Below are 27,775 nucleotides of genomic sequence, written 5' to 3'. Positions count from 1 at the left end.
CCCAGGATGTGATTGCATAATGTTTGATGCACATCCTGACTTGAGATGGGTTGGTTGTAAATTTGAATTTCAAATAAATGATTGATTGAAAGTTGGTTGTAGGTAGATGGATCTTAGTGATTCACTGATTGTTTAATATTCATCATAGAGTAAGTTCATCCATTTAGTTCATGATTATATTGTACCAGATGGATTTATCATAAGGCATTTGGTGACATTTTATCTCTCTGAAGCATTTGGTAACAATTCATCTGAAGCATTTGGTGATATTTCTGTTTGAAGCATTTGGTGACATGTCTGCTGAAGCATTTGGTGACATATAAACTTGATGCATTTGGTGACATTTTATCTATCTGAAGCATACAGTAGAGTTCATATCTTGTGTAATTAAGACCTTCTTTGGGGGTTAAATTCCTGAATATGACCCAGGATTGAATTTTCAGAAAAGTCATTAACATGTATATGTTTCATGATGAAACTTGAGATGTTCTGAGATACCTGAAAACTTTAACTACATGTGAGTCAGATCTTGGCAAAGGGAAGTTATCTCATAATTGGGAGAAAGCAAAGTGGCAATCACTGCATATTTTTTAAATATTGCTGTGTAACAAGCATGCAAGGGATTCGAGCAAACTGCACAAAAAGAATTATAAACCCATGAAAACACTTTAGAGTCAACAGTTAAGATAATAATTTTGGTTGGTGGCCTGAATTATGTTGACAAGTCCACTAGTTTTATATTCATTGTAAAGCTTTCTCCTACTTTTTGCACTAATCTTTTGATCTAGAATGAATAAAGTAGAATCTGTCTTGGAGGATAACTCTTGCTAAATGATAATGATCTTGCAAGACAGGTAGTGTCTCATGAGAGATCATAATATTACATAATAAGTAAATACATGCATGGAGAACCTGGTCACTCAGGACAGTTGGTCTCATTTCAGAAGTCTCAAGACAGGTTTTGCTCTGTGTGTGTGTGTGTGTGTGTGTGAGAGGAGATATAAATGCATGTTTACATGATGCTATATTTTTCTTTGGGTAGCTTTAGTTGTTCCCATTTTAAGTTTAAATTTCACTGTCCAGTATTGTATTCTCTCCTTGAAATTAAGATGCATGCAGGATAGACTTCAAGCAAATAAGTCAAGGTGTTTAGTTCAAATTGAAGCCAGGAACAATATGAGTTGTAAAGCGAGAGATAAGTAATGGGGTTAAATGTCCTAACACTTTGCTGAAAAGAAAAGAACATTTTGATAAGTCAAAATGTGTTCACCATTATTCATTGTACATGTTTACAGATTATCACAGTAATAGAGTAGGCTCTAAGTGCTGTCCCACATTTTACGAAACCACTAATTTATGCAGGAAATACTCAGTGGTGAATGTGTTTCACTCACAACTAAAAGGGTGTAGGTTTGAATCCTACAATAGGATAAGTCAGGGTCGGCTACCATGGTGTGTCCTTGGACAAGGGACTTTACTTCAGTTGCCACACACAAAATAATGTACTAGACTGGCGTTTATATGTCATAAGATATGAATCTAAATTTTTGAGCACTTTTTAGGTATGTGATAATTAGCAAAATTGCAAAGATTCGCTACTTATTTCGTCAGAGGAATCAATTATATTGTTGCAGCTGCATTAAACTTTGTTTTTTTAATGCATTTTTGTTCTACCTTCCGAAGCATGATGAGATGTAATAGTCACTTTTCCTATGGTGGCAGCATCAGTGTTTTATTTTGAGTTTTGCATTACAGCTTTTGAAAGTCACATATTTTCTACATCATTTGCTGCAGTTCATTGAAACTCTTTGATAATATTACTATGGATTTAGGGGGCCCTGAGCGGTCTAAAGCGCTCACTGTTACATATCATTGCCATCTGACCTCTTTCTACGTGGGTTCAAGTCGAAGGTTTGGCAAATGTGGATATGTGAGAAAGCTTTCCAGTAGCTTCTCGAGGGTCGGTGGTTCTTTCCGTGGTTTTCCCGGGTTCTTCCTCCACCATTAATACTGGCCGCCATGTATAGCCTATTGTGTGCTGAAAAATGGCGTTAACCCCCACAACAACAACAACAACAACATATCATTGCCATCTGACCTCTTTCTGCGTGGGTTCAAGTCGAAGGTTCGGCAAATGTGGATATGTGAGAAAGCTTTCCAGTAGCTTCTCGTAGGTCGGTGGTTCTTACCAGGGTTTTCCAGGGTTCTTCCTCCACCATTAATAATGGCTGCCATGTATAGCCTGCCATGTGCTGAAAAATGACATTAAATCCTACAACAACAATAGCCACTATGGGTGTATGATTTATGCCATTATGTGCTTCCTGTCTTGCCTGACTAGCCTGCTTAAGCATCATAATGAATAATGTTCAATTGTTTGAAAGTTGCATATTTTCTTAATTTGTTGCTGCTTTCAGCTGAAATTCAGACATAATATTACAGTCAGTTGTTTTTACCCTGATATGATAGGATTCCTGTCTTGTATGCTTGAGCAGAAAGCATGTTTAATTGTTGTCAGTTATCTTATAGTTTTGTGTAGAAATATTTGAAAGTTACATATGTTCAACAGAAAATTTAGAAAATTATTGTTCTTGGTCTTAAGTTTATAAACTAATAGTTTGTGTTTTACCTGTCACACCTACTTGATCATTATGATCAACAGTTTTAAATTTTGTGTAGAAGTTTGTGAAAGTTAGATACAAGGGGCTGCACTGACAAGCATACAGATACAAGTGAGACACCATGTTCTATATGTCCATCCTTTGCACTGTCACAATATATTTTTATGTATCTACCACAAAGAAGACCAGACCTTGGGATGCTATAAAAGCTGGACAACTGTGATTATTTGTCAAAAATTCTGTTTTCACACTCAGTAAAATTTTGGACATGAAATGATAGTAATTGTGTCTGTAAGTTTTTTGACATGACGAGAACATGCTTTTCCAACTTGCCCATTAACAAGTTGTGTCAGCTCTGCAGTCAGAACCATGGTCCAAAGACTGTTCATGCCAACTGATATTGCCAGTCGTTTCCTTCATTCACTTGTCAGTTTCTGCAGCATGACTTGCATGATACTTTGGTTACCATTGGTATGGGCTTGTCACTATCATAAAGTAATAGAGTATATACTGTAGAACAGTTAATACAGTGATCAGCATTAAACTAGTATGGTCAATGTCTACATTTACAATATGCAATGAATGTTTTATTTTTAATGTTTATTACACTGTTCTGTCACTTATTTAATTGTTTTGTGCTCACTATTCCAGACGCCTTTTACTTTTAAAAGTCATTTCAAGTCCTTATATGTTGCTATACATTCAGGGTCATGATAGTTGGCAATTTAGGCAGAATAGTCACAGTTGAGCTAGCCATTTTGCCTACACACACATACCAAAAGAGAAGTTGCTTGGTTTTATGCCATTCCCCCTACTTCCTTTTGTTCAGTACAGTGTATTAATAAAGTAAATATCAAGATTTATGTGCTGTAGAGAATGTTGGGCCAATTTTGATCATTATCAATGGCAGAAATTACATTACTATCAAAATAAAGGAGCTTCTGCCTCACACATTATGACTGCAGTAGATAGAAAAATAATTATGTAGGATTTACACGGGAATTTTCAAGGCTACATGTATTTAGTTCTGACTGTCATGTGTTGTTAATCATGCATTGTTTTTTTTTTTTTTTAAATGTCCAACAGTCAACATTAGTCATTTTCAACCTCTGTAACACACTGGACTAATTTTAGTCAAACTTGAAAGAGAGCATCCTGGCATGGAGGGAATTCAAACTTGTACCAGTGATGCTAATCTGCCATCCAGTATTGCTGGCATCACTGAAAAATATATAAACCTTGAACCAACTTAAACATAAGCATCCTTGCATATAAGTTTCTGTACTGTGGTCAAGTGATGACTGATCCACTGATCCACCATCAAGTATGGCCACCATTACAAAAATAAAACATAGAAAACTGTTAAACAAAATGTTCATGAAAACCTTCTTAACAGATTTTGTACTTTCAGATTCATAAAACATTTAGGAAATTGCTAAATAGAATATGACCAAATTTGACAAAATATCTTAGTTTAATGATCTCAAAGATTTATACAACTGGCGCCAGTCTGCCTTCCGAAATGGCAATTGTCACTAGAAGTAGAAAAAGCATTTTAATTTTTTTGTTAAATAGCATCAAATGAAACCTCAGACCTGCCAACTCTTAACGATTTTGCCATAAGTCTTTCGAAATTACCCTTAAAATACAAACTTAAATACAAACAAAAACTACAGAAAAAATAATAATTGCCAAAAATCAGGATTAACGTTTCATCCATGTTTGATATGGATCTGGTTTTCATATTAGGATTAGTGAAATAAGTCAGGGAACCAGACTAATTTTACACCAGCATCCCAGATGCTTTAAACTGCTTAAAATTTGTTCGTGCAAAGCATCTGCATGATCAAGCTGTTGATCATAAAAAAATTTAAAATGGCATCCAGAAAGCATTGCATGTTTAAGACAAAAGGAAAAAAAGTTTCTAAAAAAGTTTTAAAAATTAACACAGAAGAATAAAAAGGAGTATTCAGATTCTTGTGAATAAAAATTGGAAAGGACACAGTTACATTTATTGGACATCATGTGCTAATTTGAGTATGTCTCGTGGCGGGAGATACGACTACCATCATTATGTGAAATGGAAAAAGAATTTCCAAGAATTATGTCAAGCTGAGAGATAGCAATAAGTCATTGAGCTGCATAGGGTTCAGAACTAAAGTTTGTGCAACTGTTCTAGTAGTGGTAAATAAAGTCTACACGTATTTTACAAACTTTTCAGTTAAAAATAATGATTATCGTCACTGCATCGAACTTTTAATTACATTTTCCAGGTGTACAATAGTAGTTATTGATATTTTGTTACACCTTACTGAATTTTGGTCAATCTTATGGAAAAAAATCTGACTTACTGAGACAGACTCGTCAGGGTTGGCAGGTCTGAAACCTAAACAGAATTTGATCAACTTTGACAGAAAGCATCCTGGTATAAACAGATTTTCATTGACACATTATGCTGATAGATGAAGATACTAAAATATAGAAACCTTGAAACATCCAACAGCATTGGAAAAAATTTCTTCAGAAAGCATCCAGCTGAATTAGATATCTTGGCCAGCTGCTATTGGTTTTGGTTATTTGTCACACATCAGCTAGGTCAATCATCATAATGCATTGTAATGCTATATAATTTTGTTGATCCAACACAAATCGTGACAACTACAACATTGTATCCAATCAAATCATTCCAACTACAACATTGTATCCAATCAAATCATTCCAACTACAGCACTGTATCCAATCAAATCATTCCAGATTGCAAATATTTGATAAACATAATTGTTGGATAAACATGAATGTTGGATAAACAAATTAAATTTATGAATGACTTTATAAGGAAATTGTTCCCATTTTGTTGTGCAGTATGAAAGTGATTGTCAGATAGATATGTTTCCTAAATGAGACTGGACTTCTGGAAAATATTATATTTTTAGCTTCATTATAAATCCAGAAGGATTATCAAGGTAAAATTACATTTGAATTTGTTGGTATTTTCAGTGAAGAATGTTGGCTGAGGGACACAAGTCAGGTTTAAGTCACCACTCACAGTTGTACTCACTTACAGTAAAATTCATGACTTACATTATGCAGTTTTATTCTCCTGCATCAGCAAACGGTTAGACAGGTATCACTTTTTGTACTGTTGTGAATTTTTTTTAAAGTTTGTGTGTTAGATTCGCATTCATATTTTTACAAGTCATGTAAAGTGGGGTTGAATCAAAGCATGGTTTAGAGGTGAGACATTGCATTCCACAGAATTCTTATTTTGGTGATATATATAACATTGTTCATATACTTGTCATTCTTGCATTTCATGTTTTATTTAACATTATCTGTTTGTTTTGTTTGTTGTTGAGAAGTACCTTGACTAAAACTTGAGACTCTTCAGCATCCATGTACATATCCATCCATCTGTACATCTAGCCACATCCTACATGAACGTTAATATTAAAGAGTTTTTACTTTCCTTATTATTTCAGTATCATTTTAGCCCTTGTTAATTAAAGTTGGAATATAGCTTGGATATGAAGCCCATGACTGCCTAGTTTTCCACTTGGTATTTAGCTTGTGGACAGGCTTGATTTGAAGGTCATAGCCATCTTGTTTTCCACTTGGTATTTAGCTTGTGGACAGGCTTGATTTGAAGGTCATAGCCATCTTGTTTTCCACTTGGTATTTAGCTTGTGGACAGGCTTGATTTGAAGGTCATAGCCATCTTGTTTTCCACTTGGTATTTAGCTTGTGGACAGGCTTGATTTGAAGGTCATAGCCATCTTGTTTTGCACATGGTCATGATTAAGCAAGATCAGAGTAAGGTCTTGGTCTTTTGTGAGGATTAGGCATCATGATATTGTGATTAAGTTTGAGGGTATAAATTCAGACACTCTTGTATAATATCTTTCAGATCATCAGACTGTATAGATTTATGTGACCATATTTACAATACAGTGACCTTACAAAGTTCCAGATGCACAAGTGCCATATTTGATCAAACATGCAACTATCAGATGTGTTAGACTAGCATGTATACTGTTTTATAAGTCCGACTGCAACAGCATTGACACTGATCTGCCATTGCATAACAAACCAGTAGATCAGGGTCTGTATTGATTGTTCTGCTGATTACTCCTAACAGACTGCATAGACCCCAATCTGCTGGCATATTATTTGATGGCAGATCATGGTCTGTACAGTTTGCAGTTGGAGTTGGCTTATACTGTATAAGAATTTTATTTTAGCTTAATGTGAAGAACTAGAGACCTAAAAAAGAGATGCCAGCTATTCTTATTTGGTGGAATCGTTTCTGTTTTTAATCTCGACGTTTGTCATTGCAGTCACTTGTATCAGATTATGAATGCAGTCATATTATATTTTACATGAAAACCGTATATGAATGCACACACATACACACACATGCACACACACACACACACACATTACAACTCAAAGGTCTTAAAGTAATTGAAAAGAGTGAGAACAAACAAGTTTTGTAAAATTCGAGAAATATTTCCTTTGACCACAAAGTGAAAATTAAAAAAAGGGAACTTTGTATTGTGAAATAAATCCAAAATTATCCTAGAATTACAAACACAAGACCTAATAATTAAGTTCTGAATAAACTTTAGTGGAAATCCAAATTAAATCCAACATTGGAAGTGTTGATGTGCCTGTGGTTGCCCGTTTAGTGGTGATGTGTTGGATCACAATAATACAATCCAAGAATATATCTATTTTTGAAATTTCATGATAAATTCAAGTCTCTTTTCCAGAGAATGTTATTTTTGATGAGCACTTTGTATTTCCAGTGAATAAATAATTTAAATAAATAAAATTCCATTCCAAATGAACCACAGGACACAACAATAAATAATTTCTAGAAAAACAAGATTACATAGTTCTCTACTTGAACTTGGGTCACATTTAGCATTTTCTAAAAAGAACTATTACCTAATGGAAAATAATCTTCTCAAAGGTTCCTAATGTTTACACAATAATATCTTAGATATAATTAGAGTATAAAATGTGTTAAACACACTGTCCTTGACTTGGGCAAAGATAATAATCATAATATTTGAACCCATACTCAGAAAACTATTTTCTATGTAATTATTGTTTACAGAATTGAAAAAAATGAATGATTCAGGTCAAATAGAAAATGAACTTGGTTTTGGACAAGGTTAAGTAAAGCACACAATTTTTAGTAACATTTAATTATATATATATATATATATATATATATATATATATATATATATATATATATATATATATATATATATATATATATATGAAATGCTTGTAATTAATTCTTTGATGAAACATGTTACCACTTTTATCGTAAACGCAAGTGAATATCGACCAATCAGGCTTGCATTGGCTAGGTACCTTGATTCACCTGAGAAAAATCATGGAAGATTTTAAAATGAATGATCAATGAGGATTATACCTTGACAGAAAGATGTGTTAATTCCATACAGCAAGCATCATAATTGCAGTCTTTTCTCAATGGACTTCAACATGTCACATTTCTGAGTGGACATAAACATGTCACGTTACAGTAAAGTGATTGTTGGAAGCATGTTTCAGTCAAAGAGAACTTTGGATTATTGAGATTTCATTCCTTAACTAGATTATTGGATAAAAAAGTTAAAGTGTTTATTCCTATTTCACATCAGTATGGGTTGGTATCTCTGAATTTTTTTTATAGTTCTGAATTTTAAGGGCTGTCACAAAAAATGGACTGTTGAGGGGGCAGTGAGGCACTTTATATTTATATATATATGGTAATAGGTAATCCAGACTTGTACAAGTTTTCTGGGTTGACCAGACCAACTAACATTTTATGGATGCTGGACTCTTTGAAAATGTACACTGTAGCCTCCTAAACCTTTAAATCCAGAACAGCCCAAAGGCACTTTACATAAGATTCCATCAGTCATTAGTTTAAAAATTTAAAGAAATGAAATAAACAAAGAATTCTGTTTTTTTAATTTCAGTACAAGTTCAGATAATTTCTATAATACTTCATATATCAAATTTTGATGTGAGGTGCTGTTTCTTGTGGAGGAGACTGGAGGAATCCACCATCCATGGGATGAACACACTTGCATACAAAATATCGAACACATGACTGTTGGGGTGCAATGCAAAAGCATTTGCCACCACTGTCTATGACCTATGTCAAGTGTGTCAAATTTTAATTAGAGTGGTTATTTTAGAACAGGGCATAAATGAAATATTTTAGATTTAAATTAAAGTGGTCATTTTAGAACAAGGCATACATGAAGTGTGTTATATTTCAATTAAAGTTTACATTTTAGAACAGCATAATGAAGTGTGTTAGATTTAAATTAGAGTGGTCATTTTAGAACATAATATGAGCCTATAAAAAGAAGAACGCAGAGAATGATTTATCAACGTCATTACTTACAGCAAGTGCTCTTTAGTTGATCCTCATCCTTTTACATTTAACATTGCTAAGTGCCAGGTGGGATTTTGCAACAATGCCAACAATGCAGATTGCAAATTCTTTTCATTTTCTTTTCTAGGGTACCCACTTCATGCTCCAGAGGCATACTTCCCATATTTCCGAAAACACAATGTCACCGCAATTGTAAGGTTGAACAAAAAGATCTATGATGCAAGAAGATTCACAGATGCTGGTTTCGACCATTATGACCTCTTTTTCATCGATGGCAGTGTTCCAAGTGAATCCATAGTCAGGCAGTTCTTAGAGATTTGTGAGAATGCAGAGGGTGCTATAGCTGTTCATTGTAAAGGTAGTGTAATACAGTCATTGCTAATTACAGTGTCATTACAATGGAAAATTTCCATTGTAAAGGTACAGTGTAATACAGTCATTGCTAATTACAGTGTCATTACATTGGAAAATTTCATTGTAAAGGTACAGTGTAATACAATCATTGCTAATTACGGTGTCATTACAATGGAAAATTTCATTGTAAAGGTACAGTTTAATACAATCATTGCTAATTACATAGTCATTACAATGGAAAATTTCATTGTAAAGGTACAGTGTAATACAGTCATTGCTAATTACAGTGTCATTACAATGGAAAATTTCATTGTAAAGGTACTGTATAATACAGTCAGAACTAATTAAAGTGTCTTTACAATGGAAAATTTCATTGTAAAGGTACAGTGTAATACAGTCATTGCTAATTACAGTGTCATTACAATGGAAAATTTCATTGTAAAGTTACAGTGTAATACAGTCATTGCTAATTACAGTGTCATTACAATGGAAAATTTCATTGTAAAGATAGTGTAATAAAATCATTGCTAATTACAGTGTCATTACAATGGAAAATTTCATTGAAAGGTACAGTGTAATACAGTCATTGCTAATTACAGTGTCATTACAATGGAAAATTTCATTGTAACGGTTCATTGTAATACAGTCATTGCTAATTACAGTGTCATTACATTGAAAAATTTCATTGTAAAGATACAATGTAATACAGTCATTGCTAATTACAGTGTCATTACAGTGGAAAATTTCATTGTAAAGGTACTGTATAATACAGTCAGAACTAATTAAAGTGTCATTACAATGGAAAATTTCATTGTAAAGATACAGTGTAATAAAGTCTTTGCTAATTACAGTGTCATTACAACGGAAAATTTCATTGTAAAGGTACATTGTAATACAGTAATTGCTAATTACAGTGACATTCAGTACAAAGGAATATTTAATTTTGCCAGAAAATTGAAAGGAACAGTTCTTCTTGATGGTAAAGTTTATCTTGATGACAGAACAATTGTAACTTTTCCGGACTTTGGCACTTTCAGAAAATAAGTTTGTTTCATTTCATGTTGACTTGTTTATGCCTAATCATGCTTTGATTGTGTTGGTATCACTGTCATGTTTTTCTTTAAAATTATTTATTACAACTATTACAGATTAAAATTGGGAATTTTAAATGATTGGTTTCTTATTCTTAAACTTGTGAAGCAACATTCTGCTTTCTGGAAATACTGTTGCAAGAAATGCTTCTGAAACACCCTTTTGAAGACATCACATGATTTCTCATATGCACTAGCAGTATTTTGTAGACCGAGGAAAACTAAATACTGTGTCTTTCTCCTTGGCTATTGATCAGTGAGAGATAGAATTTTCTCTAAAGGTTAATAATTTTTGTGCACTAGGCATACAGCAGGGTGTGGTTATCTTTATCCTACTTTATCCTGTTATTCATTCTTCGGGTTCAACAATGACCATGACATCACTAATTGTACTAAGGCTGGGTACCAAACCATGGTATATGGACCATGATTAATGAATGTTTAAAAATTATTAAAGTGGGTGCTGAAATAATCAAAATTGCTCAGTTCTTTTTTTTCTAAATATTTATTTTTATCAAACTGTTGTGACATTTTTGGCCGGACAAAGAAAGACCGTGAACTTGTTTGCAACCAGAGACCACAAGATGTGAATGCATTTCGATACATTATTTACATTGGTCATTGTTACCAAGTTGCATAATCTGCTGCTAATATTCATGAAAAGAAATAGAATTGGTACTTGTTTGCCTATATTTTCTTGGGATGAAATTTTTATGGAAATGTTCAGCATCTAACAAGTGAAATATGGAAAGATGTTAGGTTTGAAAACTTTTTAAAAGATTTTACCCATAACCATTGTCAAATATATATGAACCACATGTTGTCAGCAAATATGACCAGTCCATGACAAGAGGATAAGAGCTTTATGCCCTGATTTGGGTGAATGTCATAAGGTGAAAACTCATCATTATTCATGCACACCAACAATATTAAAACAATGTTCCCATCCTTTCCAGTTACATACATACTGGAAAAGTTCCCATGCTTTGTTTGTATTTTTAATGTCTGTATTCTCTTGGCCTGTAGGAATGTGTAAAATAAAACACAGGCAAGATCTATTTGTATGACTTATTTAAGGCACAAAGTGAGTGTTCCCATCCATTACATTTATCTACATAGTAGGAAGAAAGTTAACACCCTTTGTCTCATCTGGGAGCGCAGCTTTTTCTCTAGGCTACTATGAATACACTTTTGGCCAGTATGATTACACTCTCAGCTAGTATAAATTCGCTCTCAGCTACAATGAATGCACTCTAGGCCAGTATGAATACACTTTTAAAAGGCCAGTATGATTACACTCTCGGCTAGTATGAGTACACTCTTGGCCAGTATGGATACATCCTTGACTCTTGGCCAGTATGAATACACTCTTAGCCAGTATGAATACACTCTTGGCCAGTATGTATAAACTTTATAAAACACAGAAGATCCATTTTTAGTATTTGAGCAAGGCAAAAGGTAATCAGTAAGTGGACACCAAGCTTGACCGTTGGTAGGTTCTATGAAAATCATAATGTTCAAACAGATGTCTGCAGTCACTTGATTCCCCAGTACAAGCTGGAATCATGACATATGGTTTTTAATGGATTTTTCAAATCCAGTGTTGACTGAAAAGATATGTGTGGAATTCTTATGGAATGTGTAGGTGTTATGTTAAAATTGGTAAAATAATTTCTGTGCTTGACTATAAAATATTTAATGTTTTCATTCGTATATAAAAAGTGAGTTGTAGTGTGTACTTGAGGCGTTTTATGAATATGAGTCTAGGTTACAAGGGCGATTGTTTATTTTCTTCATTTGACAGTAATTATGAAATATTTAGGACAAGTATTTTGTCTTTTTTTTCCAGCTGGTTTAGGGCGTACGGGAACTTTAATAGCATGTTACCTGATGAAGCATTACAAATTCACAGCAGCGGAGACGATAGCCTGGTGTAGAATATGTAGGCCAGGCTCTATAATAGGACCACAGCAGAATTTCCTGGAAGAAAAACAAGCCTGGCTGTGGATGCAGGGGGATCTGTACCGTGCCAAGATAAAAGAGAATGAGAAGAAGAGGGAGAGACATCATAGTGTATCAAAATTACTTTCTGGGGTGGATGACATGCGGATAGAAGATGCCTTAGAGCAGGATTTTGACTACATTGAGGATGATGGCAATGTAAGATTTTGTAACTGTTTGAATTACTTTTTTTCTGTTTTGGATGCATTGGAGTAATAGCTATTAGCATTTCTGACTGCATTGTCACTTGTTTTCTTGCAGTAATTGTCAGCACTAAAGTTTTTTGTTTGCTATATTTCTTTTAAACTGTTGCATGTAGTCATGAAACCAAAAGATACGTCATCTTGATGAGTACCACCATGATATCCATCTTGCAATTCTTATCGTTTTTCCTCAAGAAAGGAAAGTCATATCAGTGTGGGGTTTCGACTGGAAGACTTTTTATGACATCTTGTTAGTCCAAAATGAAAATGGTGCCAGCCTGACATCCAATATGTCCATCATGGCAGCTAACTCGAAAATCTTGATATCACTGATAAATATCAAAGATGGTTTTAACACTCCATGGTTAAAAGGAACAAATGGTCTTACCTTCCTGAAAATTCTTTTCAGCCAGTAGAGTGTCAGTCCCTTTGAGGGACTCTTGTTTTAAAATGTTGGTATGATTATGTTTCACTTTTGAAAATGCAGTAAAAACCATTTATGATGAAGTCCAATTAAATCAAATATAGATCTTTATGAAACACAGTAAGGTCCCTCCTGGAGTTCTATATAATATTTTGCTTTGATGATGACCAAGAATGGATATGATAATGAGGTTTGTTTAGGTTGTATGTTTAAGTGTGTTTGTTTAGGTTGTGTGTATGTGTGCACATGTATGTTTGTTTAGGTTGTATGTTGGTTTAGGTGTGTTTGTTTAGGTTATGTGTTGGTTTAGGTCTGTTTGTTTAGGTTGTATTTATGTGTGCACATTATGGTAATGTCATGTATTTTCTCCAATGCTAATTAAGACTGAATTCATACATTGTGTTATAACCTGTTAGTTGGCTTAATTAGGAAATTAAAATACTTACAGAGGAGGTAGGACTTGGTGTGAAGGAAGAAAGGTTGAAGTCATGGTTTGGACGTTTAATGAATGACAAAGATTTATGTGGTTAGAAGCAAGACTTTGAAATCCCTGTAAAGGGTTTAGTTTGGGGCCTGACACAAGTAAAAACAAATGTAGTTCGAAGACAGATTTCATTAACTTGATTAAAACTCCCTACATTAATCACTTTTGTCACTCAATATGACTGCATTGGATTTTTTTTTTTAAATCTGTACTTCATCACATATTTTGTTGATCATCATGACATCATCAAAGTATCATGTGAAGACCTATACCGGACATGATGACATCATCAAAGTATCATGTGAAGACCTATACCGGACATGATGACATCATCAAAGTATCATGTGAAGACCTATACCGGACATGATGACATCATCAAAGTATCATGTGAAGACCTATACCAGACATGATGGCATCATCAAAGTGTGGCATGAAGACCTATACAAGACATGATGACATCATCAAAGTATTATGTGGAGACCTATACTGGACATGATGACATCATCAGAGTGTGATATGAAGACCTATGCAAGACATCATGAGAATATGACATGAAGTACCAACATCAGGAGACCTATACAAGACATCATGACATCAGAGTATCATATAGAGACTTGCACAAGACATCATGACATCATGAGTATCACATGGATACCTATACTAGACATGACATCATCAGAGTATGACATGAAGACCTATACAAGACATCATGACTTCAGTGTGACATGGAGACCTATCCAGACATTATGTAATTATTTAGAATATCACATGGAGACCTATACAAGACATCTTGACACAACCAGATTGAGACAAGAAAGTTGTATATTCACAAGATTTCTGTTACATGATCTCTCTTGGCAGAGACATACTCCTTGACAAAGATTTCCAGTTGAAATGTGCAAAGATTTCGTGGATTGAGCTTTGTAATAATACTTTCTTGTATGTAATATTTTTGCTTTTTAATGCAAGTCAGAATCCTTTTATGTTTCACTCACTTTGAGTCAAGATCTCTAATTTCATTGACATTTTCTTTTTATGTCGACCAAAACATCATCAGGTGTATTTGGGTCTATTTCACAGTAGAAACAATTGATATCTATTATAATTGGCATGCTTCCATGATTTAATGGAACAATTCATATATCTATTATAATTGGCATGCTTCCATGATTTAATGGAAACAATTCATATTTCTATTATAATTGGCATGCTTCCATGATTTAATGGAAACAATTCATATATCTGTTGTAATTGGCATGCTTTTATGATTTAGTGGAAACAGTTCATATATCTTTTATGATTTAGTGATGTTTTGATTATTAAATGTGATGGTAAGTTTGAAGTCATGATTTTGTTTTGTATTCTTATCAGTATGCCTTTTCTTTCAGATGTATTCAGGACCCATTACTAGGGGTAGCCTAATTGAAACACAGGGTGATAAATTGAATCAGTTAAAACTCCTGAGAGGAAAGCATGCGCGATCAGCAACCACAGGAGCTAATGGGTAAGACAATATCCTTGTCACTCAAAATTCATTGCCCAGGCATATACTTGGGACTTAATTTCACCAGTATAAACCTTAAGAGATGTCTAAAGTCATTTCACTGGTCAGTTTTATTTTAACATTTGACGTAAATTTCAGCCAATCAGATAGCTGGATTCCATACTTAAAGTCAAGACTTATGTTGGTGAAATTAGAAGGAAAGTAAACTGTTTGAGCATGAAACAAATTTAAGTTAAAAACGAAAATCTTGTTGGCATGTTTAGTATTTTTTGAGAATAAGCCTTAAGGATTTATATATGCCCCATGTTTTAATGAGGTGAGAGAATAGCAATACCAGTGTCTTTTACTCCTATCTACCCATCGCAAGTTTGTTTACTCTAAATGTCTTTGAAGGTCATTAGAGATTGAACCAAATTGGTACCATATGTATTCACTAATGAGTCCAATTGCAAACATGATAAAACCTGATATGATATTGTATAATGTGCTGGCAGATAAAGGTCTGTGCTGCTTGTTCTGCTGATTGCTCCAAACTGCATGGACCCAGATCTGCTGGCACATTATGCAAAGGAAGATCTGGGTTTGTTGAGTTTTGCAGTTGGACTCGACTTGTGAGTATTTACATCATAAGGCTTTATATAAAGATCAAGATTATTTTGAAGTTCAACATTTTGGACAAAATTTGATTGTGTTGTTCATATTTTATCTAAAACCATATTCTGACAATATTTGACTGAGTTTTCCAGTTTTGACTTAAAACCATGTTCTATTTGATTGAGTTGTGGTTCATTTTTGATCTAAAACCATATTCTGACAGTATTTGACTGAGTTGTGGTCCATTTATTTATTTAAAACCATATTCTGACAGTATTTGACTGAGTTGTGAGTCCATTTTTGACCTAAACCATATTCTGACAATATTTAACTGAGTTGTAGTCCATTTTTGATATGAAACCATATTCTGACAATATTTGACTGAGTTGTGGTCCATTTTCGACTTAAACCTTATCATTACCCATTTATCATTTAGTGAAACCATATTCCATATCCCAGTTACGGTACAGTTTTGACTTTAAACTATATTCTATATTTGAGTTAGGGTCCAGTTTTGATTTAAAACCATATTCTGACAATATTTGACTGAGTTGTGGTCCATTTTTGATTTTAAACCATATTCAAACAATATTTGACTGAGTTGTCAATTTTTTAAAATATAAAACCATATTCTGACAATATTTGACTGAGTTGTGGTCCATTTTCAACTTAAACCTTATCATTACCTATTTATCATTTAGTGAATCCATATTCCATATCTGAGTTATGGTTCAGTTTTGACTTTTAACCATATTCTGTATTTGAGTTAAGGTCCAGTTTTGACATAAAACCATATTCTATATTTGAGGTTTGGTCCAGTTTTGACTTAAAACCATGTTCTGACTATATGACTGAGTTGTCCATTTTTGATTTAAAACCATATTCTGACAGTATTTGACTGAGTTGTGAGTCCATTTTTGACGTAAAACCATATCCTGACAATATTTGACTGAGTTGTGGTCCATTTTTGATTTTAAACCATATTCAAACAGTATTTGACTGAGTTGTCCAGTTTTGATATAAAACCATATTCTGACAATATTTGACTGAGTTGTCATCCATTTTCGACTTAAACCTTATCATTACCTATTTATCGTTTAGTGAATCCATATTCCATATCTGAGTTATAGTCCAGTTTTGACTGAAAACCATATTTCATATTTGAGTTATGGTCCAGTTTTGACTTAAAATCATATTCTATACTTGAGTTGTGGTCCAGTTTTGACTTAAAAACCATATTCCATTTTTGAGCTGTGGTCCAGTTTAGACTTAAAACTAAGTCGTTACATACTTAACTAGGATCCATATATTGAAACCATATTCACTTGCCTTAGCATGCTTAATTAGGATCTATGCAACAAAACCATATTCACTTGCCCAGGAGGGGCCCCGAGTGGCCGAGTGGTCTGAAGCGCTCTCCGTTACGGATCACTGCCATCTCACCTCTGCCTGTGTGGGTTCGAGTCTCAGATTCGGCTAATGTGAGTATGTGAGAAAGCTTGCCAGTAGCTTTTCATGGGTCGGTGGTTCTTTCCGGGGTTTTCCCGGGTTCTTCCTCCACCAGTAATACTGGCCGCCATGTATAGCCTATCATGTGCTAAAAAATGGCGTTAAACCCTACAACAACAACAACACTTGCCCTGGTATACTTAATTAATATGTATGAAATGAAACCATATTCACTTGCTCTAGCATACTTAATTAAGGTCCATGCAATGAAACCATATTCACTTGCCCCAGCATACTTAATTATGATCTATGCAGTGAAACCATATTCACTTGCCCTAGCATCCTTAATTAAGGTCTATGCAATAAAGCCATGTTAACTTGCCCTAGCATGCTTAATTAAGGTCTATGCCATGAAGCCATATTCTGTATTATACGGACACATTTTTGTCTCACCTGCATTAGCAGTGTGAGACATATAGGTATCACTTTTTTGGTGGCTAAAGCAGTGACAGCATCAACAATAGTAAAGTTTTATTTGAAAGGGTTTTTTGTGTAAAGTTTTTGTAAGTGATACAGGAATAAATGTACCATTCCACAGCTGCATGTGAGACTGGTTTTTGTTATATACTTTTATGTTTTTATTCTTCTACTCACAAGCCAAAGTTAAGTGTTACAGAGATACTGTAAGAATCAGATCTTATTTTTAGAAGCAAGACTGATGACATTTGATTGGTCCATTTTAAGTTGGACCTAAAGTTTATCTAATTATAAAACTGTATTAATGAGTTTTGTGCTCAACTAAATTTGGGATCTGACTTTACTAAATACATTTTTTCCCCCAAATTCATGTGTTTAGGAAAGAAGTTTCATGTTTCTTATTCTGCAGTGGCTACACTTGGAATAAACAGAAATCATCAATTAAAACCCTTGCAGCATGCATTTCTGCAGAGCAGATAATGTTTTTTCATTAGTATATTTCTGCATAATTGAAGCCTGGTTTATTCATTTCCCTTGGATTTCTTGATTAATTTTGTTAAACCTTTAAACTAATTCCTGTTTTGATGCTATTTAGTTCCCATTGCCTGTGCATTGAACATGAGAACTTGTTATAATGACACAGTAATTTACCTTTAGCTGTATATTCAAGCATGGTAAAGAATTTACTCCCCTCTTTGTACTTGTCTTTTTGTGTCGGGGCTGTTTCATTTAAACAAAGTTTATTGTGCTGCAGGACAGTGAAAAAGATGCAAGCTAGAATAATCATATGTTAGCAGACCAAGCAATCTAATAAAACTCAACTATTCCTTATTCAGTTAATGGTTAAGTTATAGGTGTATGGAATGGTTATATACAACACAATAGCAGAAATCACAGCTGGTTTTGATTTGTAGCATATTTTCATTTTTAATTGGGTTAGTAAAGCGAGGTCAAACTTCATTTGTTATATTCTTTTTTTCCTCACTCCCCCCACCGAAAAAAAAACATTATAGGGAAGAATGCTAATATTTGGACAAGTTGGAATTATTAAGTTAAATCTGGGGAGTCTGGTTTGGAATTTTCTCCAGCCAACATAAAATTGAATCATATTGTCTTTCCTGCACTGATAAAGTATATTTAAATAGACAACATTAGACTGTGTTTTTTTAATGCATTACTTCCTTCATTCTAGCATATGTTGTGGTTTAAATAGTGTTCTGCAAACCAATTGTGTTTTAATGGGACAGCCCTTAATCATACCGTTTGCATGCATGTTTTCCCCATCACAGGTCTGAAGAGGCAAAAATCCATAAAAGGTCTGCAACACAGCCTTTTAGAATGACATCAAGAAGTGCGCATGGGCATGTCATGTCACCATTAAAAGCCAGCAAAGTCACCTCTGTGCTTGCAAACAACCACACAAATGCAAGCACCTCAAAACGGACTACACGTCATTCAGGATCATCCACAAGTGCCAAAAGGTAGGATACAAACAAAAACTAATATTAATGTAAAACAGAAGAGTTACTCACTTGCAACTTTAGATATAAAAAGACATACTTAAGAGTCCATGATATCAGTCAGATTTTGCAAATTCTTACAGTGAATACCGAAATTCATAGTGAATACTCGTAGCTAATTCTGAAATTGTGGCAGTTGTATCTTGAAAATAGGAATTATTGAATTTTGTGCCTTAATTAAAGTTTTAAGAAAAAAAAATGTCCTTATTATGGGTACAAAATGAAATTTTTAAATAGGACAAAGTGATATCTGCAGGAGTTACTTTTTCCCAGACATTTCTGTCTGTCAGTATTTAAGTATGTCTGCTTTTTTCAAATCTATACCTGCTGCCTAGTTCAAAATTATGTGATCATTACATTATGATGCCATCGATATTATGTGTTATCTAGTTCAAAATGATGTGATCATTACATTATGATGTCATCAATATGGTGTGCTACCTAATTCAAAATTATGTGATCATTACATTATGTTATCAATATGGTGTGCTACCTAGTTCAAAATTATGTGATCATTACATTATGTCATCATTATGGTGGGCTACCTAGTTCAAAATTATGTGATAATTACATTATGATGTCATCAATATGATGTGTTACCTAATTCAACATGACATGATCATTACATTATGATGTCATTGATATTATGTGTTACCTAGTTCAAAATGATGTCATCATGATGTCACCAATATGATGTGTTGCCTAAGTGTATTGTAGCACTGCAAGCTCTCTTAGAGATTGGACATAAAATGATGTAGTTATGATGCATGCCTCCTTAGAAATAACTTGTTAGAAAAATCATACACTTTTACTAATTGCAAAAACATTACTGTGAAAGCAAATGGGAAAATCACTGAAAAGGATTCAAAACCTAAGGAAATCATTAACAATTTATGACCTGCCATAAAATCAACCACTTAGACTTTCTGTTGCGGGAAACTGATGTTATATTGGAAAATATCAGTCACCAAAGTATGCTTTTCTTTGTGTATTGGCTAAGAGGGATCTATCATCTTCAACCAGTTCAGATTGTATAAATTGTTCAATATTCATTAAGCTATTACTTTATGGACGGTTATTATCCGACATCTTTTCCATATGCTTTCCTGTGTAATGATACTTATTATATGCTCATTTTTTTCTCCGTTAACTTTACATTGTCAGAATCGTTCAGAATTTTACGATATTGCACACCTTTATATTGTACTCACATGCAGAACACATGTGCCCAATAGTGTAATAGGAACTACTTTGTAAACAAATCATGTACACTTGTGTAGCAGAAGCTTTACATTTTGGTTGATTAAATTTGTTTCTCAATGAACTAAAGCAGATCTTTCGTGGACTGATACATACGAGCTTTTTTGCTACATTCCGTGTTGACCTTTTTGATACAATGTTTCAGATTTTGGCGATAGATGCCAGATTTCATAAAATTGCTGTGTACCTACAAATAACATGCAAGTTACAAGGCATGAACTGTCTCCTTTAGCTGGTAATAAGAATGGCAAAAAATATACTTATAGTTTTACATCCTGTATTTACTCAAAATGTACTTTCTTAGTTATGCAAATCTGATTTGCATGAGGCATGTCATGAGTTCTCAAGCTTGATTACATATTTCAAAATTGTACTGTAATTTCGACTATATTCCAAGTGCAATTACATCCTCCTTACTGCACATTAAAAATGAAATAAACATTAAATTCCATAGCATCTTTTTGATAATTGTGATTGAAAGACTTCATATTTTTCCCACATTATGATTTCAAATAGTCAGTGACAGAACAAACACACTTGAAGATGTCAGCATGCTTCTCTCTTGCTGCTTCAATCAGATGTATTTCATTTACAATTTGTACAGATGAATCCAGTCCATAATCACAAAATTTCATAGAATTGAAAAAAAATACCAAAATCTATTCATTCCAGATCAAATGGAAAAGTTGTTGCAATGCACATTCATTCACAATATGGCTCCAAATTTCAATTTTAAGTTGACAAAAACACCATTTTCTTTCAATAGTTATGTCTAGCTTGTGACAAAGTTCAAATCTATCTCGATGTAGTTATGTGTGCATTAATAATGTTGTTATGTAATGATGAATCTGTGCTTGTGTATTTAGTTTGGAATACAGCATACATTCACTTACTTTGTTTTTTGTAGTGTATTTTGTTTATATAATTAAGCCTTAGGTAGAATAAGAAAATGAGCATATAATAAAAAGGTTACTGCATTTGTAAAGTCGTTCATATTTTCCCATACAAATGCAGTAACCTATAATTACTTGGAGTTAGATAATGAACTAAAAGTAGTGCAAGAACATACCAAACTATTGACATTTTTATGTGAATTTACATATATCTTTAGCCAGGGTCTTTCTCTGTTGAAGACATTCCTTAATTACATTAATTTTAGGAAGTAAGGTCTGCTACCTTTCTAATCCAACAATCCTGGAAAGATGGAATTCCCTTCTATGTATCATCTTGACAAAGAAAATAAACTCTTGTGCATTACCTCCTCTTACCACTAAAGTAATTTCTTTAACGAAATGAAGAAAAATATACTAATATTGACGAAAGTGTTTAGATAGCTTGATTTCATTCAAGATACTTATTATCCTTTTAACTGATTTTGGCATTCCCAGCTTCCATTACATTCCAACCAACTGAAATGTAGGTCAGGTGAACTTGATAACATGTGCATTTGCTTGTGTCAGAATTTGAATTTATTAGTAAAAAAGACATCAGAGTAAGTAAAGTCCAACTAAAGCAGTATGACTTTAATTTGTGGAAAAGCATCAACATTGACAATTTTGCTTCCTTTCCCCTGCCTGTCAACTGTGGAACATGCTACATAATGCTGTTATTTAGGCAGTAAGATGTTGACCCAAAAATATAAATATCATGATAGAGGTCGTACATTGTAGGACTAAGCATAGTTGGAATTGTCAGAAACTGAAATGCTTTCATAACATCATTTCTTTACTCAGATCATGACACAATGTACTTTGAATGTTCAGAAACTTAAATGCATTCTTACAGCTCTTTACTGAGATCATAACACAATGTAGGTTGTCAGAAACTTAAATGCATTCTTACAGCTCTTTACCGAAATCATGACACCGCGTAGGTTGTCAGAAACTTAAATGCATTCTTATAGTTCTTTACTGAGATCATGACACAGTGTAGGTTGTCAGAGACGTATGTGCATTCTTACAGCTTTTTACTGAAATCATGAAACAGTGCAGTTTGAGTTGTCAGAAACTTAAATGCCATCTTATAGCTCTTTACCGAGATCATGGCACAGTGTAGGTTGCCAGAAACTTAAATGCATTCTTATAACTCTTTACCGAGTTCATGGCACAGTGTAGGTTGCCAGAAACTTAAATGCATTCTTATAGCTCTTTACCGAGATCATGGCACAGTGTAGGTTGCCAGAAACTTAAATGCATTCTTATAACTCTTTACCGAGTTCATGGCACAGTGTAGGTTGCCAGAAACTTAAATGCATTCTTATAGCTCTTTACCGAGATCATGGCACAGTGTAGGTTGCCAGAAACTTAAATGCATTCTTATAACTCTTTACCGAGTTCATGGCACAGTGTAGGTTGCCAGAAACTTAAATGCATTTGTATAGCTCTTTACCGAGATCATGACAACAGTGTAGGTTGCCAGAAACTTAAATGCATTTGTATAGCTCTTTACTGAGATCATGAGACAGTGTAAGTTGTCAGAAACTTAAATGCATTCTTATAGCTCTTTACTGAGATCATGACACAGTGCAGTTTGAGTTGTCAAAAACTTAAATGCCTTCTTATAGCTCTTTACTGAGATCATGACAGTGTTCTTTGAGTTAACTTAAATGCATTTTTTCATTTCTTTATGGAGATCATGCAACAGTGTAGTTTGAGTTGGTTGAAACGTTTATGTTTTCTTTTAGTTCCTTACTGAGTTTATGCCACAGAGTAGTAAGTTGAGTTGTCAAACTTAAATGTATTCTTTTAGTTCTTTCTGAGATGACATAATGTAGTTTGTGTTGTCAGAAATTAAAATGCTTTCTTTTCCTTTACTGAGATCATGACACAGTGTAGTTTGAGTTGTCAGAAACTTGTAACAAGATCCAGAATGGAACAAGTTATTGTCACCATAGTAAGTTGTACTAAGCAACTCAGTATAAATTCTATCAGTGGAACTACATTTGTCGGAATTAATCTAAAACTATATTATTCTCCTAACCATGTTGAACCTCATTATGCATTTTTCCAAATTTACTAATTCCCAATTATCTAAATATTTTTGTTTGCATGAATTTAATTTATGTTCACATTGTAGGTTAAGGACCATTTAGCTTGCAAATGGGAATTTTGAGCTGAACTTGAAATTGTTACCATCGAAGGATTAGAATAAAAGCCATTGATGCAAACCCAGTAAAAAAATTTCCAATAGATTCAAACCATGTCATGTGTAATATACAAGTAGCACATGCAAGTTGGTTCTGCCTATACTACATGCAGAAATATTCCATTCAGCAAGAGTGAATTAGTAATGATGAGATCAGTCACAGTGTTCATGAGTGCAATGAGCAGTCTGTATGTATATTAATTTAATAAACTTAATTATGAAAAACTATTAATAATGATCATCATAAAATTAACTATTTTTTGGCTACAAATTAACTTGATCATCTTTGTAAAAAGTCACCTCCACGTAAGGAGATAAATTATCAACTAATGGTATTACTATGATACATTACAAATACGTTTTGTAATTGTGCTAAATCTGGTAACACAAAACATTATCTTTATGTAGGGTAAACTCCAATACATTGCAAATACTGTTTGTAACTGAGCTAAATCTGGTAACGCTAAACATTATTTATATGTAGGGTTAATGCTGACATTATCGATACGTAGGGTCCTGGTAACGCTAAACATTGTCATTATGTAGGTAAACTCCATGCTTGCCACATGTCTTGTGTTCCAATTGAGTTCAGTTTGCTTTTGTGAAGCAGCAATTATGCGCGAGATAAGGAGAGAAGTTTCACTTATAGCCTTGCACAACGAAAAGAATGTCATGAACATCTTACAGTAGCAAAGTCACCTTTGTGAGCAGTTTCAAGAAAGTTAAAGTTACCAAAATGCAAGTTTAAAAATAAGTCTTTAATATAAATCTCTGTAAAAATAAATGAATTCATCTGAATGGAAATCAAAATTATTTAATGGCGCGAAGGAGAAATGCAAGAAACTTTTAAATGAAATTGTTAGGATCTCAGTGCAAAATGAACTATGCATAGCTGAAAAGCAGTATACTTAGAAATCAGTGTATTGTACAGCGTAATAACCAGGAGGGCAGAACTTATCTTTCCACAGACTTAACTTCGTGGACAGCTGCACTTTGGTTACTAGAATCTCATCTTTCCACAGACTTAACTAGAGTCTCCTCTTTCTACAGACTTAACTTCACTCGAGTCTCATCTATCAATGGACTTAACTTTACTAGAGTCTCATCTTTCTATGGACTTAACTTCACTAGAGTCTCATCTTTCCACAGACTTAACTTCACTAGAGCCTCATCTTTCCAGACTTAGCTTCACTAGAGCCTCATCTTTCCACAGACTCAACTTCACTAGTCTCATCTTTCCACAGACTTAACTTCACTAGAGCCTCATCTTTCCAGACTTAGCTTCACTAGAGCCTCATCTTTCCACAGACTCAACTTCACTAGTCTCATCTTTCCACAGACTTAGCTTCACTAGAGCCTCATCTTTCCACAGACTTAACTTCACTAGAGCCTCATCTTTCCACAGACTCAATTTCACTAGAGCCTCATCTTTCCACATACTCAACTTCACTAGAGCGTCATCTTTCCACAGACTTAACGTCAATAGTCTCATCTTTCCACACACTTAAATTCACTAGAGTTTCATCTTTGGAGGCTAGGTCTAGTTTTGATACTGTCATTAATGACAAGTCAGTGGATGGGGATTCTGATTCTTAATTGGACTATGATTCCAACTAGTCAATAATGACAGCAATAGATTCTGATGCCCAACCTCAAGATGAGTTATATTTAGGTCTGTATGAGCTGGACAGTAAGCATCATTGTCCTGGTCAGTCAACAGTGGTCATGTTAAGCAAAAATTAATAAATTTAATGGATTTGACTGTGATATAAATATTGTATTTTGTCTTTATTTATCTGAATCACAGTACTAAAGACTGATAATCATGTTTAGCTGCATTTACCACTGAGTCATTAATTACATTTTGTCTTCTTGTGTGAGAAATGTATGACCTGTTGCTTAGGATCAGTAACATTTCCTGGTTACTGGTCCTGTGTGCTCTCAGGATGTTTTGGTCAGTTTTGCTCTCAGGCCAGTGGAATTGTGGCAAGTGTTGATATTACATGTGGCCCGTGTAATGATGAAAGATTGGTTCAAACTGGTGTCTTCATTTAAGTAGTTTGTAGCATCACGTGTACTTTGTTGTGAGTTTGTTTTTTGTTGAAACTATAAACATAAGTTGTATGGGTACCTTGTTCATTCACTAATGTGGTTAATTAGTTAAGTAGTATGTAGTTTGCTCAATTAAAATGCAGAAAATGACTGCAGTGAGTGATGTTTTGCACTCTCTATCTCGCTTTCTCTCTATCTCTCATAAATTTTCAAGAATAAACAAGTCTAAGTAAAGTCTGTTGCTGTTGTGCACAAATTTCATGAACTAGTGCCAATTGAATGGTATTTTTCTGGGTGGAGCTAACTCAAATGGGTGGAGCTAACTCAAGTGCAGTCAGCTATTTTCAGAGCTTACTCAAGTGCAGTCAGCTTTGCATACAAATCTGTTGGTTGAATTTGAAATTTTCTGAGCAGGATGTTTCTAAGTGTCTGCATCAATGAGGGAGAAGGTCTAACGTCAATTAAAGAAGACATTAGGGTATATTGATTTTGGATGCATGGATGACAACAATGAAAAAATAAGGACTGTTAGATAAAGTTAGGTCTAAACCATTATTGTTGTTGGCATAGGTTCCGATGATTAAAATTTTATTTTTTGCTGTGTGTAATTTTTTTTTTTTCTTTATCCCTACTCACAGACATGTCACTGCGCTTTATCCTCAGGATTGGTTCTCTCTAGTCATATCATGCAATTATACATTATTTGTTATTATTGTATATACTCACTTATAAGTCAGGTCCTACTGCAAACTGCATAGATCCAGATCTGCCTGTGCATTATGCGACTGCAGATCAGGGTCTGTGTTGTTTGCTGTTGGACTCAACCTATAAATGAGTATACACTGTATTTACAAGTTCCGTCAGGTGCCAATCATGCAAATTCTGAATATGTTATGTTACATAAAAACGAATGTACAGTTTCTTTATTGTTACAGAATGTTTGAAAACCTGTTTCATTTTTGTTACTCTCAGGTGGTTCTTTCTATATGCACTGGTTTGCCCTTGGAAATGTGTTGTCTGCTGTTGTAATATCCTGCCACAATTGTGGAAGGAGCACATAGTGTTACCCTTGTAATACATCTGTACCATATATACACACATATAAGTTGTGTCCAACTACAAGCAGCATAGACCCTAATCTGCTGTTGGATAATGCACTGGTAGATTAGGGTTATTGACTTGTTCTACTGATTACTGTAAGCAAATTGCATAGATCCAGATCTGCAGTGCATTATGTGGTGGCAGATTGGGGTCTTTACATTTGTTCATTGGCCTCAACTTAAAAGCAAGTATAGATGGTACATTCATTTAGTTAACTTTTGTGCTCAGCCCCTGACACAAGACCCACTTGTTCCATGAACACATTTAAGGCATTTTATGAATGTTCAGATTCAGTTTGGTGAAGATAAAATTACTATGATCATGTTATTTTTTGTTTACATTTGTTCTTATTTTAATAGATGAATTATGATGTTCCGTTTATGCAGGCTTTTAAGTCAAAGACCCAGATTTTCCATAGCATAATGTTCTTGCAGATCTGGATCTATACAGTTTGTGAAAAGTAATCAGTTGAACAAACAGCATAGACCCTGATCTGCTGGCACATAATGTGCAGTTATTTCAGGGTCGGTTTTGTTTACAGTTGGATTTGACTTAAAAGAGGAAATATAATGTAATGGAAAGTCTAAAAATATGCTTGTGAACATTTAATTGCTCAATAGTCCAGTCTAAAATGTACTTAAGTTTTACATTTCTTGATGTGTTTTATTGATAAACTAAAATACATTAGATAAAATGTATATAGTTAACATTAACATACATTTGCCAGAAATATTCTTGCTGTACTTTGTATTCTGTAGATTAATTTTCAGGTGCTTATAGATTAATTTTAGACTATGTATTTTCATCGATATCTTCTTATTTTTAGAAAGCATCATTCGCACAATTATAGCTTGCGGAATTCAAAAGGCCAATCTCCTAGGTAGGGTACTCTAATGTCTACCTTGCCTCTTGACACATTTTATTTGAACAGTGTGCACTTAACCAGTATGCTTGATGTCAGTAGCCCTGTGGACATGTTTTATCTGGCTAAATCCTGATGAAGATTGGTAAACATTCATGTACTTAACAGAAATGTGTTTGGCTTTTATAGCACTTACTCCAGTATACCTCATTG

General features: G+C 34.0%; 1 protein-coding gene across 9 annotated transcripts in view; it reads left to right on the top strand.

The window, feature by feature from the left end:
- Window positions 1–27,775, top strand: part of LOC149807999 (dual specificity protein phosphatase CDC14A-like) — a 107,751-nt gene that overhangs the window by 54,608 nt on the left and 25,368 nt on the right. For 3 of the 9 annotated variants that reach the window (XM_089972235.1, XM_089972252.1, XM_089972226.1), the window contains exons 9-13: window positions 9,170–9,400; window positions 12,337–12,647; window positions 14,988–15,103; window positions 18,913–19,104; window positions 27,527–27,580. In XM_089972235.1, coding sequence (XP_089828361.1) covers window positions 9,170–9,400; window positions 12,337–12,647; window positions 14,988–15,103; window positions 18,913–19,104; window positions 27,527–27,580 — 904 coding nt within the window. The remainder of the gene's footprint in view (window positions 1–9,169; window positions 9,401–12,336; window positions 12,648–14,987; window positions 15,104–18,912; window positions 19,105–27,526; window positions 27,581–27,775) is intronic. The other 6 variants (XM_089972288.1, XM_089972269.1, XM_089972263.1 and 3 more) reach the window with 3 other exon arrangements.

This window comes from Sinohyriopsis cumingii, chromosome 1 (genome assembly GCF_028554795.1).
Source record: "Sinohyriopsis cumingii isolate HCF-2022 chromosome 1, ASM2855479v2, whole genome shotgun sequence".
Classification (NCBI taxonomy): Eukaryota; Metazoa; Mollusca; class Bivalvia; order Unionida; family Unionidae; genus Sinohyriopsis; species Sinohyriopsis cumingii.
Note: the sequence above shows the minus strand (reverse complement) of the source record. Positions and strands in the feature narration are given on the sequence as shown.